General features: G+C 30.6%; 2 protein-coding genes across 3 annotated transcripts; one reads left to right on the plus strand and one right to left on the minus strand.

The window, feature by feature from the left end:
* Positions 1 to 2,833: 2,833 nt before the first annotated feature.
* On the minus strand, positions 2,834 to 4,112 carry LOC106759060. The gene is made up of 3 exons (XM_014642073.2): positions 3,338 to 4,112; positions 3,129 to 3,239; positions 2,834 to 3,062 (listed from the first exon to the last, which is right to left on the minus strand). The coding sequence occupies exons 1-3, from the start codon at positions 3,881 to 3,883 to the stop codon at positions 2,919 to 2,921; spliced, it is 801 nt and encodes a 266-aa protein (XP_014497559.1). The 5' UTR covers positions 3,884 to 4,112; the 3' UTR covers positions 2,834 to 2,918.
* Positions 4,113 to 8,375: 4,263 nt separating this feature from the next.
* Positions 8,376 to 13,783, plus strand: LOC106759568 (cationic amino acid transporter 9, chloroplastic). 2 transcript variants are annotated; one of them, XM_014642793.2, is made up of 9 exons: positions 8,376 to 8,736; positions 10,014 to 10,420; positions 10,522 to 10,698; positions 11,368 to 11,592; positions 11,674 to 11,850; positions 12,180 to 12,407; positions 12,912 to 12,965; positions 13,090 to 13,179; positions 13,296 to 13,783. In XM_014642793.2, exons 1-9 carry the CDS (start codon positions 8,499 to 8,501, stop codon positions 13,434 to 13,436), a joined length of 1,737 nt encoding a protein of 578 aa, XP_014498279.1. In that variant the 5' UTR covers positions 8,376 to 8,498; the 3' UTR covers positions 13,437 to 13,783. The 2 variants fall into 2 exon arrangements, with proteins under 2 accessions (XP_014498279.1, XP_014498280.1); XM_014642794.2 differs by lacking the exon at positions 12,912 to 12,965 and having other exon boundaries at positions 8,377 to 8,736.
* The last annotated feature ends 702 nt before the right edge of the window (positions 13,784 to 14,485 follow it).

Here is a 14,485-nt window from a genome sequence, read left to right on the forward strand (position 1 = left end):
GACAACATAGCCAAACATAATTTTTAAAACCATAACATTATGAAAATCAATGCCTTAAAGTATAAGACTTTTTGGAAATTAATTTTCTGAATTCAAAGTTAAAGATGAGTTTATACATATTAAATAAATTTGATATATATGACATTTGAAAAAAAAAAATAGAAACGTCATCTACTCCAAATTTCAAAAAGATTCACTTTGCCACTCTAGGGTTGTTGTTTTAGAAAACTATACATAATCAAACTTAACTTAATATTAAATTAAAATAATGTATTTATTTAAAAACATATAAATTCTATGGTTGTCTTAATTTGTTTTTAAAAGTTAAATTAATTATTAACAAAATTGGTTCAATTAAGCTTAATTTAGCTCGTAAAAAACCCATATTCAATTGAATTTTGAAAAAAAAAATAATTTAATTAAGTAATTTCCATACAAAACAAACCAAAAGGATTGATAGTAATATAATTGTTGTTTTAGTGATAGATTTTTTTGTTTAGTATGCTTCAAACCTAGTTGTTATGAAAAAACCCATGCCTTTAGAGTTTAATTTTTGACATTTTCTCTTCTAAAAGTGTTATTGAATCTTATGTGTTTCAATCGTTTGGGTAGTTCAAAATTTATTTAAGATTATATTACCTTTGTCTTATATGTATTTAAAAAATGTTAAACAATTTTATTAGTCTTGATTATAAGAAATATGATATCACTTGTATTAATTGTTAATTTTCTGTAAGCTTATACTTTACTGTGAAGTATATTTAAAAGTGTAATCAATTGTTAGATATATTTTAACTTAATTCAATTTAATTAGATTTAGTTGAATGGATTAAATAATAATTTTAGTTTTTAAACGTTAACATGAAATTAGATTTCGTTTTTATTATAAAGTCTTAAGCTTTAAAAATAAATTAATACTAAACCAATGTTTAAGTGATTAAAGAAAATGCGTTACCTCTTTCTCATGCTAACATAAAAATCTAAAAGATTTTCTAATTAATAATTCTTTTAAGTAAGTGACAATACTTATAATGTATATATAAAATAATAATTTTCAAAATATTATAAAGTTAACAAAATACTAAAATTTTAAAACAATGACCATAAAATATAACTCATACATGTTTTAATGAAATCCAATATAAGAATGACAAACAGATCTCCCACTAAAATATTTATATTTTTTCATAATAATTCGTGTGATATAAAATATTTTATGATAAAGCATAATTTATCGTATAGTATAGTAATTAGATCGATAGAATTTGTACTATGTATTTATCACGTAATTAAGTTGAGTTATCGGTTTAATACTTAAAAAAATTAACTGTAAAAATGTAAAGATAATGATATTTTGATAACTCTTTTTTAATCACTTTTTGACGTATCATCAATTTACTGGTGTGTTTAAACTTATGTTTAAAAAAATATTTGAAACGGACCAATCATAGACTACTACATATACGTTGTCAAAAAGTTATAAAAAGAAAGTTGTTAAAAAGACTTTTTGTAAAATGTAATTGAGTAGAATTACTTGTGACATGTATCCCTACATTTTGTTAGTTAAGGACATTCGCTCATTTTCTTTCAAAGTGAAAATAATTTGTTATAATAATAACATAAGTCATACTTATTCGTTAAAAGAGATATTACTTGGAATTATGAGTTATGACATTAAATATAATCATTACTTAAATCTTTCAATTTTATTGTATTTTTGAAATAAATTTAAATTTATTACCTTGTCAATTAATATTTTTTTATTAATTTTGATGAATTATACATTTCTTTTTTATATCAACTCTAAACACATATTCGTTGCAATCAAAATTATAATAGTCTTTTGGAGTTTTATATTTTTCCAAAAAGTTACCAAATTTTCAATTTTTCGAGTCAATTCCAAAAGTGTTTATCATGGTTTTCACTAAATAGGTTATTCTAAAAGTTGGATTATTTATTTTACAGTAAAAACAATGGACATTCAAATTATCAATTCAAAATTCTAACCATTATTATGTTTATTAAAACTAAAATTAAAATATACAAAATAGAGATATAAAATAAGTTAATTAGGAGTAAAGATGGGTCACGATAAGTAAAATAACAACCAAAGCAAGGTTGAAGAATTCCTAAAGATCTAATAAAATTTGACTCTTGTTAAGTGCAATGACAATGAAAGAAAAATAAATTTTATTGAATATAGAGATTGAAAAATAATAATGTGAAAAAAGAAAAAAAAAAAGTGAAAAATTTTGTGTTTTTTTTCTTCCTAAATTTAAAATATACAATATTAATCCCCATAAAAAAACTAACATGATACATGGAAACCCCGTTAATTTTTCTAACAACGGATTTGGTTTCCCATTACAGTATGTTACACTAATTCTTATAATTGTGACATATTACATGATTATTTTTTTTAATAGATATTAACATCGCTGTATCCAAGTTAATTATAAAAATAACTTCTTTGTATTGAGTATGGTTTCCTATATTCAAACAAACTCTAGGTTAGAGTATACAGATGATAACTTATTATTCCACTGACAATATTCCATAAAATTTAAATAAGCTAAAAACTCAATAAACTCTCATATATTTAATGATAAAAACAAACTAAATAATCTCTTAACCATTATAAACATTATAAAATGTCCAACATGTCTATAAATTATAGTAGTTATACAAATTATTTAAAATGAGTTTATTTTTTAAACTAATATTCACTTTTATTTGAAATTGAACATTAATAATTTAAAATTAATGAACATGTAATGAAACATAATTTTTGTACTGAAAAGTATTCATCTAACAGCATGGAAATAAGTCTTTCTTTAAGATCTTATGAACAGAGAGTTACATAGCAGAAGATAATACATTTATTGGAAGTAGAACATAACATTTTATATAGAGTGTTGTTAGGCCAACTTGTAGTAGCAATTATTTTCTGAAAGGAGAAGGTCGTAGCCTTTCCCACATGGACACCTAAATCCAAGGCTTAAGCACTGTTCAGCCCACTCAACAGTAACAGCTTCTTCAGAATCTCCTGCTCCCAAATCATCCTGCAAAACCACATGGATTCAAACATCGAAATTAATTTAAGAAGACGAAGCCAAACATACACATACCTGAGGAAGGACTTTCTCATCTTCCCTTACATTTTCTTCCTCATCATCCTTCATAACCTCATCCCACCATTGCCTCATCTCTTTCAATCGCTCCTTCATCCTTCTCAGTTTCTGCAATCACAAAACAAACAAACCAAACCAAACCCGTTATTCCAAACCCTAAAAGATCAAATCTTTTTATACCCCTTTTATTTCCCAACCCTCCCTACCACTGAATCAGGACCGGCGGTTTCCTCGGAGTTCAGACTCGGCGAAGGTGCGGAGAGATCTGAGACACTCCTCCTGAGGCCCGGCGGCAGGGGTGGCAGCCCGGACCCTCTCTCCGCAGGAGTGGGAGGCGCCGGAGCCGGAGGGCGGTAAGGGTCGGAAACGCAGCGGCGGAGGACGGGGAAAGAGCGGCGCTTGTTGACGAGAGAATTGAGGTTGAGCGGAATGGGGACGGCGGAGAAGCCGTAATGGGAGAGGTCCTCCTGGTCACAAAATAGCTTCTTGGTGGAGGGCTCCCCGGAGAAAGAACACGAGGGCGGCGACCGGCGCTTCATGGGGTTGTTGACCGCGNAGCAGGGAGGCTGACGGTGGCAGCAGCCGTTGTTGAGATGCATCATGGACAAGAGGTCGGTGGGCTCGACCACTGTGGTGGGATCAGCGTGATCGTGCATCGGTTGTAAGTTTGCTATGCTGGAGCATTTGTGTTCGGGAGATGGTTGTGGAGAATTTGCGGTGACGGGTTCTTTCTGAGTANGAACTTCACCCATTTTCTTGAACTCTTTCTTTCTGATTTCGGCGTTCTTTTTCTTTCTTTGGTTGGTTTTGCTTTCAGAAAATGGGAGTCGCCACGATGAAGAAGGAGAAAGGCTTTGGTTTATATATGCGTGAAGAGTATTTTGAATTTTTAAGGGCTATTGGCGGGATCTGTTTAAGCTTTTNGGATAACCACGCTTTATTATAATGTTACACGTTTCTAAATAGAGATAATTAATTAGTCTGAATAATTATTAAATACTGCAAAACAATTTTTAATAAGTATTTTTATGTATGTTTATTACTTTTTTTTTAATATTAAAACATACAATATTACTTTTGAATATAATAAACACGATTATAGTGAAGGATTAACAACGTCACAGTGGTTGTAGAAAGTTGTGTAGAAGTCAGATTAACGATTAAATAATTTCCCTTTTATTATCATAAAACATAATTTTCTTTTCTAGAAAACATAATTACAGTGTAGTAATTTATTATAAATCCTAACAATGGATAATTGTAGGCGGAAGCATATACTTTGAAACAAAGAAAATACATTCCCTTTTGAAAACATGAATTTGTGTATCTTGCTTAATTAGTAATTAAGAATCGACTATATTTTAAGTGTTCGGGCTTGATTCAGCCAGATTAAATTTTAGTTTAAAAATTTTAGTCCGTAAAAAAAAAAAGTATTTGATGACATTTTATTTTTATAAAAAATTAAAATAATTTTTTTGAATATGACATAAAAGAAATTAAAATTTAAGATATATATAATATTATTTTGATTATTTAAAATTTTAAATAATATATCATTCTTATATTATCTTTTTCACTTACTTTTAATTTAGATATTTTCCGTTTACATTTATTTCAAGTATTATCAACCTAATTTAACTCGATATTTTGAGAAATATTTTTGAAGGTACCAAAACAAATATACAAACTTTTTTTAAAATGATATATATATATATATACACACACTAAAATTAAAATAATTTTTTTCATAAATTAATTTATATATATTAAAAAATTGAGAGTCAAAACCCTCAAAATAGTAAAAGAAGAAAACCGTCAGTAAAAAAAATGGTATCATCAACTTAATATTGGGTTGATTCAATCGTAGTTTTTTTAGTGATATTGTTATGATTTATTTAAATTGACAATTATAATGATCTAATATCATTTCATTGTGTAAATTAAATTTATTCAATAAAATTTGTAAATTTCAAAAACACTTATTTTCAGAATTTTAGTTTTACCGTTCACATATAAAGGAAACTAGACGTTTTATTTATTGATTTAAATAAATGAAAATAAGAAAATTATTTAAAATTTTAAATCAATGTATACATGACTTGAAATAAGTTTCATTTCAATTAAATTAAAATTACATCTATAACATGTAAGAAAGAGTTAATAAAAACATATTCACAATCATGTTAATTCTTCATAAAATCATAAAATAAACATTATAACCTACTAATGTATTTCACAAACTATAAATTAATAAAAAAAACAATTAGTCAGGTGGGAATTCAAAACAATGCATGATTTCTTATAATTTCATTCATGTCTCAAATAATTTTAGACATAAAATCATTCGCATGTCAACTAATTATAGACACAAACTTTTTATATCTCAAATAATCGCAGACACAAAATCATATACACAAACTCATTCATATCTCAATCAATCATAGAAAAAACCTTTGAAAAATAAGTGTATAAACTAGTACCAAAAGATTATGCACCTACCATTTATAAATTTCTTTTGCACCCGGAAGTCATAACCAAAATATATATAGATTGCATCCAATCCACGTTACAATTACTTCTGCACCTATAAGCCATAACAAAATATGTATAGATCACACACAGTCCATATTACAATTACTTCTGCACCAAGAAGTCATAACCAAAATATATATGGAACGCACTCGATGTACATTAAATGGTAGGATAAATTCAAATATCTCCGTCTAAGAGTGGTTGTTACCAACTCTTTAGATATGAACTCCCTCGACTCACTAGTTAGGATGATACCACAAATGTATTGTCATTTATAGATTTCACGTACAATAGTTTTTCCCTTAAGAAAATACTATTTCAAAGTTAAATACTAAATCACAAACTTAAGAACATATTCTACACATTAACCGATTCAACTTGAATTACATCTAAACTAACCACGTATCATTTAATTCAATATAAAACATTTGTTATACCTCATATGTTTTCTATTAATTACATCAAAACAATAACAATTATTTCTTTCACCACAAAAAACCAAAAAGTATATTCTTAAATTCAAATTAAAGATAATTGAATCAAGAATGCAATTAAAAAAGAAGCAACATAATTATGTAACTATAGAAAATGTTATGTACCAAATAAAAAAAAAAGGTCAAAGCTCACTAACCTACACTAAAAAAATCTTACGCGATAAAATATTATCTCTATAGACTTTTAATTAAAGATCGAAACTTAAGATCAACTACCAAACTTTTAGCTTGATCAAAGTGTTAACGAAGTGAGAATCCTATTTTTTGTTGGATAACTTATGATGAAAATAATGTGTCAATTGAGTAGAATATTGTTGTTTGGATGAAAATTTGAAAAAAAAATGAATTAAGTTACAGTTGTATTTTCGTTTGAACAAAGATTGGTTCGCTTAAGTGAGACTTTGATAAAAACTTATCAAAATTGTAATCATATATCAATTTCAACTTAGACAAATAAATATACAACTTAGACTCATATGTATACAACTTAACTCACTTATAAAATCAACAATTTTTTTTTATTCAAAAATACCAATTTGGTAATATAACAATATTGAATTTAAAATAAAAACAATTAATTTTGCAAATTTATTACATCAGTTACAACTAGTAGTATCTCAATTTTACCACCTTACAAACATAGACAAGAATAAAAGTAAACAAGCATAAACATAAGAAAGTTAATTTTCATTATCTCTGTACATTTTGTCCAAATCCAAAATTCAGTACCCAATACTTTAATTATATCCAACAATAAACTGTTATTGAATTTTTAATAAGTAGAAACTAATCCTTGAAGTTTTGACCATTCAATGGTGTGATGAGTTTTTAAAAAAATTTATGCTTAAATGTGGAAATGAGAGAAATCAAAATAAAAAAGATAGTCATGAAATTAATTTTTTGAAAAAAGAAAAGTAGTTTGTAACGTAAAGTTCACCCTTTGAAGCCTTTGAAGTTTTCTTATGTCTATTATTTTATTATTATATTATTTCCTATTTTGGAAACTTGAATTAGATGAAAACATAAAAAACATGAATATTAAACAAGATAAAAAAACGAAAAATTGGGTTACGAGAGTTCAAATTAAAGTTCGCGGGTTTTGATATATATATATATATATATATATATATATATATATATATATAATGTGTGATTGTGATGTGGGTAAGGCACCTGATAAAACTAATTACTTTTTGTAAAACTAATTTCTAGTGAATGCGAGCCACATTTTTTGTATATCTCATTTGTAGAAGATTTTTTTTTCTCATAAACATGTTATTTCGTGATAGTTCCTATATCTAGTGCTTGCTGCATTAAAATAACAAATCTACAAATTTAAATTATATTATTTATACATTTTTTTAAAATTAAACATTTAAAAATAAAAGTAATTCAAGTTCTTAAATTTTCTAAAATTTGTAAAATCATCTTTCCAATTACAATAATCAAATTAGAAAAAAAAAAGAGGATACTTTTCATATAGCTTTACGACGAGATAAAAAAAATTTAGACTATACAAGTTAAATTAAAATTGTAATTTATAAATAGATCTTTTATAATTTTAGATGTCATCGGTTGACATCTCTTATAATTTTTAAACTTTAATTGTTTTAATTTTAACTTTTACAATCGATCTTTGATATTTTTTACTAGTAAAATATGCTATTAAGCCCTTATTTTACACTTTTCTTTCTGCTCACACATTCAAACAAAAAGCTTTATGAGAGAATCTTAAAAATAATCAATGCAAAAAAAAAAACACCTTGAAATGATTTTAAAGTAATAACAAATTTAAACTAAGTATGTTTTATCAAATAAAATTATATTAAAACATATTGAGAATGTTACGAAAACCTATCAATATTTGAATAAAAATATTCGAATGGGAAATTGGATAAGAAGCAATAAACTCCATGCAATTTAATAGTTTTTTTTTTTTTGCTTAAATTTATATTTATTGAGAAATTTTAAAATATTGTATCATAATCTTAGAAACTATAATTCAAATATAAAATTATGTAATTGGACTGAAATAAGGCCAGATTCAAATTAATCCACGTGTTGTCTTTACCAGAATAAACATATAGCCAAAAAAACTTATTCATGAAATAAGAAAAAAAAAATCCACATTTGTCCCCTTTTATATTTAATAATAATAATAATAATTTTATTATTATTGTATTTTGTTTCCCATCAGAATCAACTTCCGTTTACACTTTTTTTATATCAGCATGCAAACTTTGCATCCACTCTGACTTTCTTTCTCTCTCCCAATCCAAAATCTCTGTGAATCTGTGACACTAGTTTTTTCCGTGTCTTCTAGTTTGACCTTATTTTCGCCATGAGAATTGCTACTCCTTCTTCTTCCTTGTCTTCCTCGGGTTGTTCGCATTTCTGGTCGTCGGCGCGCCGATCCAAGCGCCTCGCGACGCCGGAGGAGAAGGCCTACCGCGACAGCACCGACCTCGGCCTCTCCCGCCGCCTCGGCGTCATCGACCTTGTACTCCTTGGGATTGGCGCATCCATCGGCGCCGGCATCTTCGTCGTCACCGGCACCGTGGCCCGCGACGCCGGACCCGGTACACCTCTACTCTTTTAGCTTCTAAAGCGTTGTTGAAGTTTATTTATATATAATTATTTTTATTCTTTGAGTAGTAAATTAATGTCACTTTAGTTTAATGAATTATTAATTAAGGGCATAAGAGTAGGTTATCAAATTAATAGTAGTTATTAAGTAATTATTTTTGTGAAATTTTAGGACCGAAAACACTTTTTAAATCATTTTATTTTGCAAGATCTTATTTGAACTACTTTTTTTGTAGCTCCCGTACAACTTAGGACATTAGATTTCTTAAAATTCCATTTAAATTTTTACTCTAATTTAAATCTCACCTTTAAATCTTGAATAATTTTCTCTAAGTCTTACCATAAACTTTTTTAGTAAGAAAAGATGTAAACTATGAACTTTTTTATCATTCGAGATATTGAGAATTCTTATAGGAGAACTCATTCTTCGTGGTGGAGATATCTATTCCTCTATTGCAAGGTCTTGTAAATAATAGATCTCATGTTTAAGATTTATGTTGAAGGTCAACTGTTAAAGATTCTCTTACTACTTGTAACGTTTTTTTATTATTTAATTTTGGACAAAATTTGGGTATAATTCTCTAATTAAAATTAAGGTTTCACCCGGCTTGTACTTTGTGTAGGAAATAACATAAATTACCGAAATAAATCTCCAAAAGCAAGCATTAATGCAATAACTGTATCTAAGTTTTACGTTTTGTTCTTTTATCCGCTAGGTTTGTTGTTGGACTTGGAGGTGCTAGTACCTGGGTAATGGGAGTTGAAGAGTATTGAACTTCATGTAGCAATAACCTTAAATGACATGGACATGAATGCAGTACTACACTCACACAAGGATAGCACAAATTTTAAATATTACAAAATAGGACACATCATATAAACTTGATATCAGATTAAGAAGAGACACAGATCTTTATTGAAATGGAATGGAGATATCACTGTTTCAAAAGTTTGAATCAGTTATCAGCTATTACTGACATGTCAAAAACTGCGAATTTAATTAGAAAGTGCCGGTTTAATCTGATACTTTGAAAGATTTTTACACTATTATTCAATCATAATAGCATGTGTTGTAAGATTGTTTATTTTTGCAATAATTAGTTTAAAAGACGTCTATGGGGATTTCTATTTGGCTGGTATTGATAATCCTTACAAATATTGAAAATCAAACCCAAATACTTTCTGCTGCGAGGCTTGATATGCACTGGTTATTTTCCAGTTACGATTATTCCAACTTAGTGGCTTATTAGTGTTTGTTTCTGTGATACAGGAGTGACGATAAGTTTTATACTTGCGGGAGCATCGTGTGTTATAAATGCACTCTGTTATGCTGAACTAGCTTCTCGTTTTCCCGCTGTTGTCGGAGGAGCTTATCTATATACATACACAGCTTTTAATGAACTTACGGCTTTTCTTGTTTTTGCACAATTAATGCTTGACTATCACATTGGAGCAGCGAGTATTGCCAGAAGCCTAGCAAGTTATCTGATAAATATTCTAGAACTCTTTCCTGTTTTCAAAGATAACATTCCAAATTGGATTGGGCATGGTGAAAGCATTGGAGATGTGTTATCCATCAATATCTTGGCTCCTATTCTGCTAATACTTCTCACTTTAGTTCTATGTCTAGGTGTTCATGAATCGTCAATTGCGAATTGTATTATGACAGTGACCAAGGTTCCTTTCCATCTTACAAGTTTTCAAAATACAGTATTAAGCACGTGTTAATTATGGCTTATCTGATATGAAATCACAATTTGTTTTACTGTTTGTTGCAGGTAATCATTGTTATCATTGTCATTTTTGCTGGAGCATTTGAGGTTGATGTTTCCAACTGGTCTCCCTTTGCTCCAAATGGTTTAAAATCTATATTTACAGGAGCTACAGTAGTCTTCTTTGCATATGTTGGTTTTGATGCAGTTGCCAATTCTGCCGAAGAATCTAAGAGGCCTCAGGTATTTCATTTGAGATTCCTCCCGTAGTTTATGAATTTTCCAGTTGCTATATCTCATTTATCTGTTGACAATGATAGTTTTATTGGAAGTAAAATAGGGATTGCTTTGAATTTATGTATTGTTCAATGCCATATTTTGGTTGATAATGAGTACAGAATATTCCTTGGATCCGAGGTCAAGGATTCCTCCAAGATGAAAACAAATAACATTATAAATCACTTATCTCCTTTATGCATGACTATTCATGGTTTATATTGTAGATGAATTACTAACATTAGTGACAAAATATAATAACAGAATGTCTAAGTGGCAAGATAAACATATGAAAAACAGAATTCCTCTTAGCCTGCCTTCCTATGTTGGTCTCATATGAATTCATCTTCTCATATGTTATGTTTCTCTACCGGTCACTTGCATTGCATGGGAGTTTGCCATTTGTAAGGAGTTCAAGTGTGGAGCCAGGAGTCCCACATTGAGTGAACATTGAAATTAGTGTACCAACTCCCAGGTTTTGAATTAGTTAATATTATTTTATATTATCTCACAATAATATATTTACTTAGGCTAATTTTTCTTTACACTTTCACTTATTTGTTCTTCTCTTTCTATTCTCAAGAATTAGTTCAGCTAGACTTTTTGTATTTATCTTTTCTGTTTGTGAAATTTCAGCGGGATTTGCCAATTGGCATAATAGGAAGCCTCTTAGTATGTATTGCATTGTACATTGGAGTATGCTTGGTTATTACTGGAATGGTTCCATACAATCTTCTAGGAGAAGATGCTCCTCTGGCTGAAGCTTTTACATCCAAGGGATTAAAATTTGTTTCTGTTCTGATTAGCATTGGTGCTGTTGCCGGACTTACAACAACACTCCTTGTTGGTCTCTATGTTCAGGTAAATCCCTTCTGAATTATGACATGATTGATGTGTCTGACATGTGCTAATGTATATAAATGGGTTGTTTCTTATGAGCAGTCTCGGTTATATCTCGGGATTGCCAGGGATGGCTTACTACCCTCAATATTTGCAAGAGTTCACTCCATACGCCACACCCCTATTCATTCTCAGATCTGGGTTGGCTTGGTTGCCAGTATTTTGGGTGGGCTGTTGGATGTGCGTGTGCTCTCTCACATTCTTTCCGTTGGTACACTGGTAAGAGTTGACTTCTAATCTGTTGGTAGTGGACTTGCCAACAAAATATCTAGCTTATTTTGTATCATCATATAGTATGTACGTGTGCTTTGATTGACATGAAATATGTGTGGACTAAGGAACGTTGGGACATTTCTTGTTCAGTGGGTGTTGGATACATTAATCTAATCTTACCATGTTTTGGTATGTGTTAAGATAGTGTGCATCATATTTTCCATTTGGGAAATAATATGGCATGATGTGCCTTGACAAAATGTATTATCTATGTTTGATTGGTGATTGAAAATTCTTAGTTAATGTCCCTCACATGATGTATTAACTTATTTCAGACTGGATATTCAGTTGTCTCAGCATGTGTTGTTGTACTTCGCTGGAAGGATAAGAAAGGTAGTCAAGTGTCGTCTTCTGCTGAGCGGGAAGGTGTAATTTGCCTCATTGTCGTTGCTCTTTGTGGATTTGCTACTGGGCTCTTGTACCGTTATGATGCTTCATTTATTTTTCTGATTCTCACCATAGTTATCGCAGCCGGTGCTTCTGCTGCTCTTGTTTTCCGTCAGGTGAGGGTTATTTTATAATTTATTAAAGTGTTATTTTGATAAATTTCTCTATAAATATTTTAAGAGAAAAAAATTAGGTTAAAAGATTTTAGTTTTGTATAAAGTCAAAATCAACTTTTGAAGAAGATAAAATGAGAAAGCTTTTATAATTAGTTTATGCTAGGTAATTTTAACTTGCGGGTTCACTTTATCTTTTTATTTTCTTTTCATATAAGTATTTATTGAGAAATTTATCTAAACAGTGCTCAAATTTATGCTGCCTTGGGCCATGTCGAAATGCTTTAGTTGCAGAATATGTTTATAATAATATATAGTTATATTCTATGGATAGAAGGTTGTTGTATGATGAATGAACATGTAAAATTTCCGATTTGGTTATTGGACAATGTATAAATACTAATCAAAGTCACGAGTTTTTAATCGAGTCTCGTCATTAATGGAGTGGAGAGAGTAATCTGAAACCGTTTGTTGCCTTCTTTTCCTGGATCATACCACAAAATGAAGAACACATTGATGGTTGTATGTGTCAAATACACCAAACGGAAAGGCAATCTGAAGGTCAACAACTCTGCTTCCCGGATTTCATCAAAACCATGTTAAAATTTGTGAAATTGACGAGCTTGCTAGATTTTGATGTCAATTTCTTTCACTGATTCCATTCTTCCGTCATTTTGCTTTATAGGTTTACGCAAATGCACCAGGGTTTTCCTGCCCAGGGGTTCCCATTCTGCCAAATATCTGCATATTTTTCAACATGTTCTTATTTGGCCAGGTATGCCCATTATCTCTCCTTTTTTAATACATGGCCAAAATAATCCATTCTTTGAAAAGTTTTTCAGCTGATTATTTGTACATTAAAACTACATAACGACGAAGTTCTGTTGGCAGTTGCATGAAGAGGCATGGGTCAGATTTGTGGTTCTTTGTATTGTCATGATTGGTGTTTATGCAATATATGGCCAGTATCATGCGAACCCCAGTGCAGAAGATAATATCTATATTGAGGCACCTGTGGAAGAAGATCCATGAGTTATCTGTTCAATATCATACAATTTCTTTCCGTTTTTGGCCTACCAGGGCGCCGTTAAAATGTAAGTTGTAGTAAATCAGCATTTGTAGCTTCTGTTAGAAATGTCCATTTTGTATGAGTAACTACTATCTGTCCATATCTGTTGAATATGATATGGTTAGGTAGCATGTATGATGATGATGTATCTCTTCTCTACTACTTCACAGAAAAAGAAAAATCATCGTGTATCTATCTTGTGCTAATTTCAAGTTAAAACTTTCCGAGGATGAAGGTGTTTCCCTCTGAAACCATCGAAAGTCATTCTGTATTCTTGAATAAATCTTGCATACGCATGTTATTTCTTTTACCGTGCCGTTTCAAGATTGCGTATTGAAAAGTATTCTTGGAATATCTATTTCGTAGTGCATTTGGAATATATAAAGGTAGAGTACAAAGGGGCAGTGCATTTGGAATATATAAAGGTAAAATGGTGAGCCGAGCCGAGCCGAGCCGAGCCGAACCGAACCAAGCCGAGTTGAACCGAACCGAATCGAACCCAACCTAACTCAATCGAACTCAACCCAACCCAACTCAACCCAACCCATCTTAACCACCGAACCGAACATATCCTAACCCAGCCCTTGAACCCAACCTAACCAAACACAACTGAACCGAACCAAACCCAACAAACGAGCAGAACCCAACTGAACTTAAGCCAACACAACCCAACCGAACCAAACCCAACAAACGAACCAAACCCAATCGAACGTAACCAAACTCTTGAACCCAACGAACCTAACCCATCCCAACCCAACCGAACTGAACCCAAACCAACCCAACTAAACCCAACCAAACCGAACCGAATCCAACTGAACCGAACCCAATTGAACCGAACCGAACTCAATCGAACCCAATCGAGACTAACCCCTGAACCCAACGCGACCTAACCCAACCAAATTCAACTCCCGAACCCAATGCAACCCAACCCTCGAACCCAATCCCTAAACCCAACCTAACCCAACCTAACCCAACTAAATCGAACCGAACCCAACCTAACTTAACCAAACCT

This window comes from Vigna radiata, chromosome 4, assembly GCF_000741045.1.
Source record: "Vigna radiata var. radiata cultivar VC1973A chromosome 4, Vradiata_ver6, whole genome shotgun sequence".
NCBI classification, from domain to species: domain Eukaryota; kingdom Viridiplantae; phylum Streptophyta; class Magnoliopsida; order Fabales; family Fabaceae; genus Vigna; species Vigna radiata.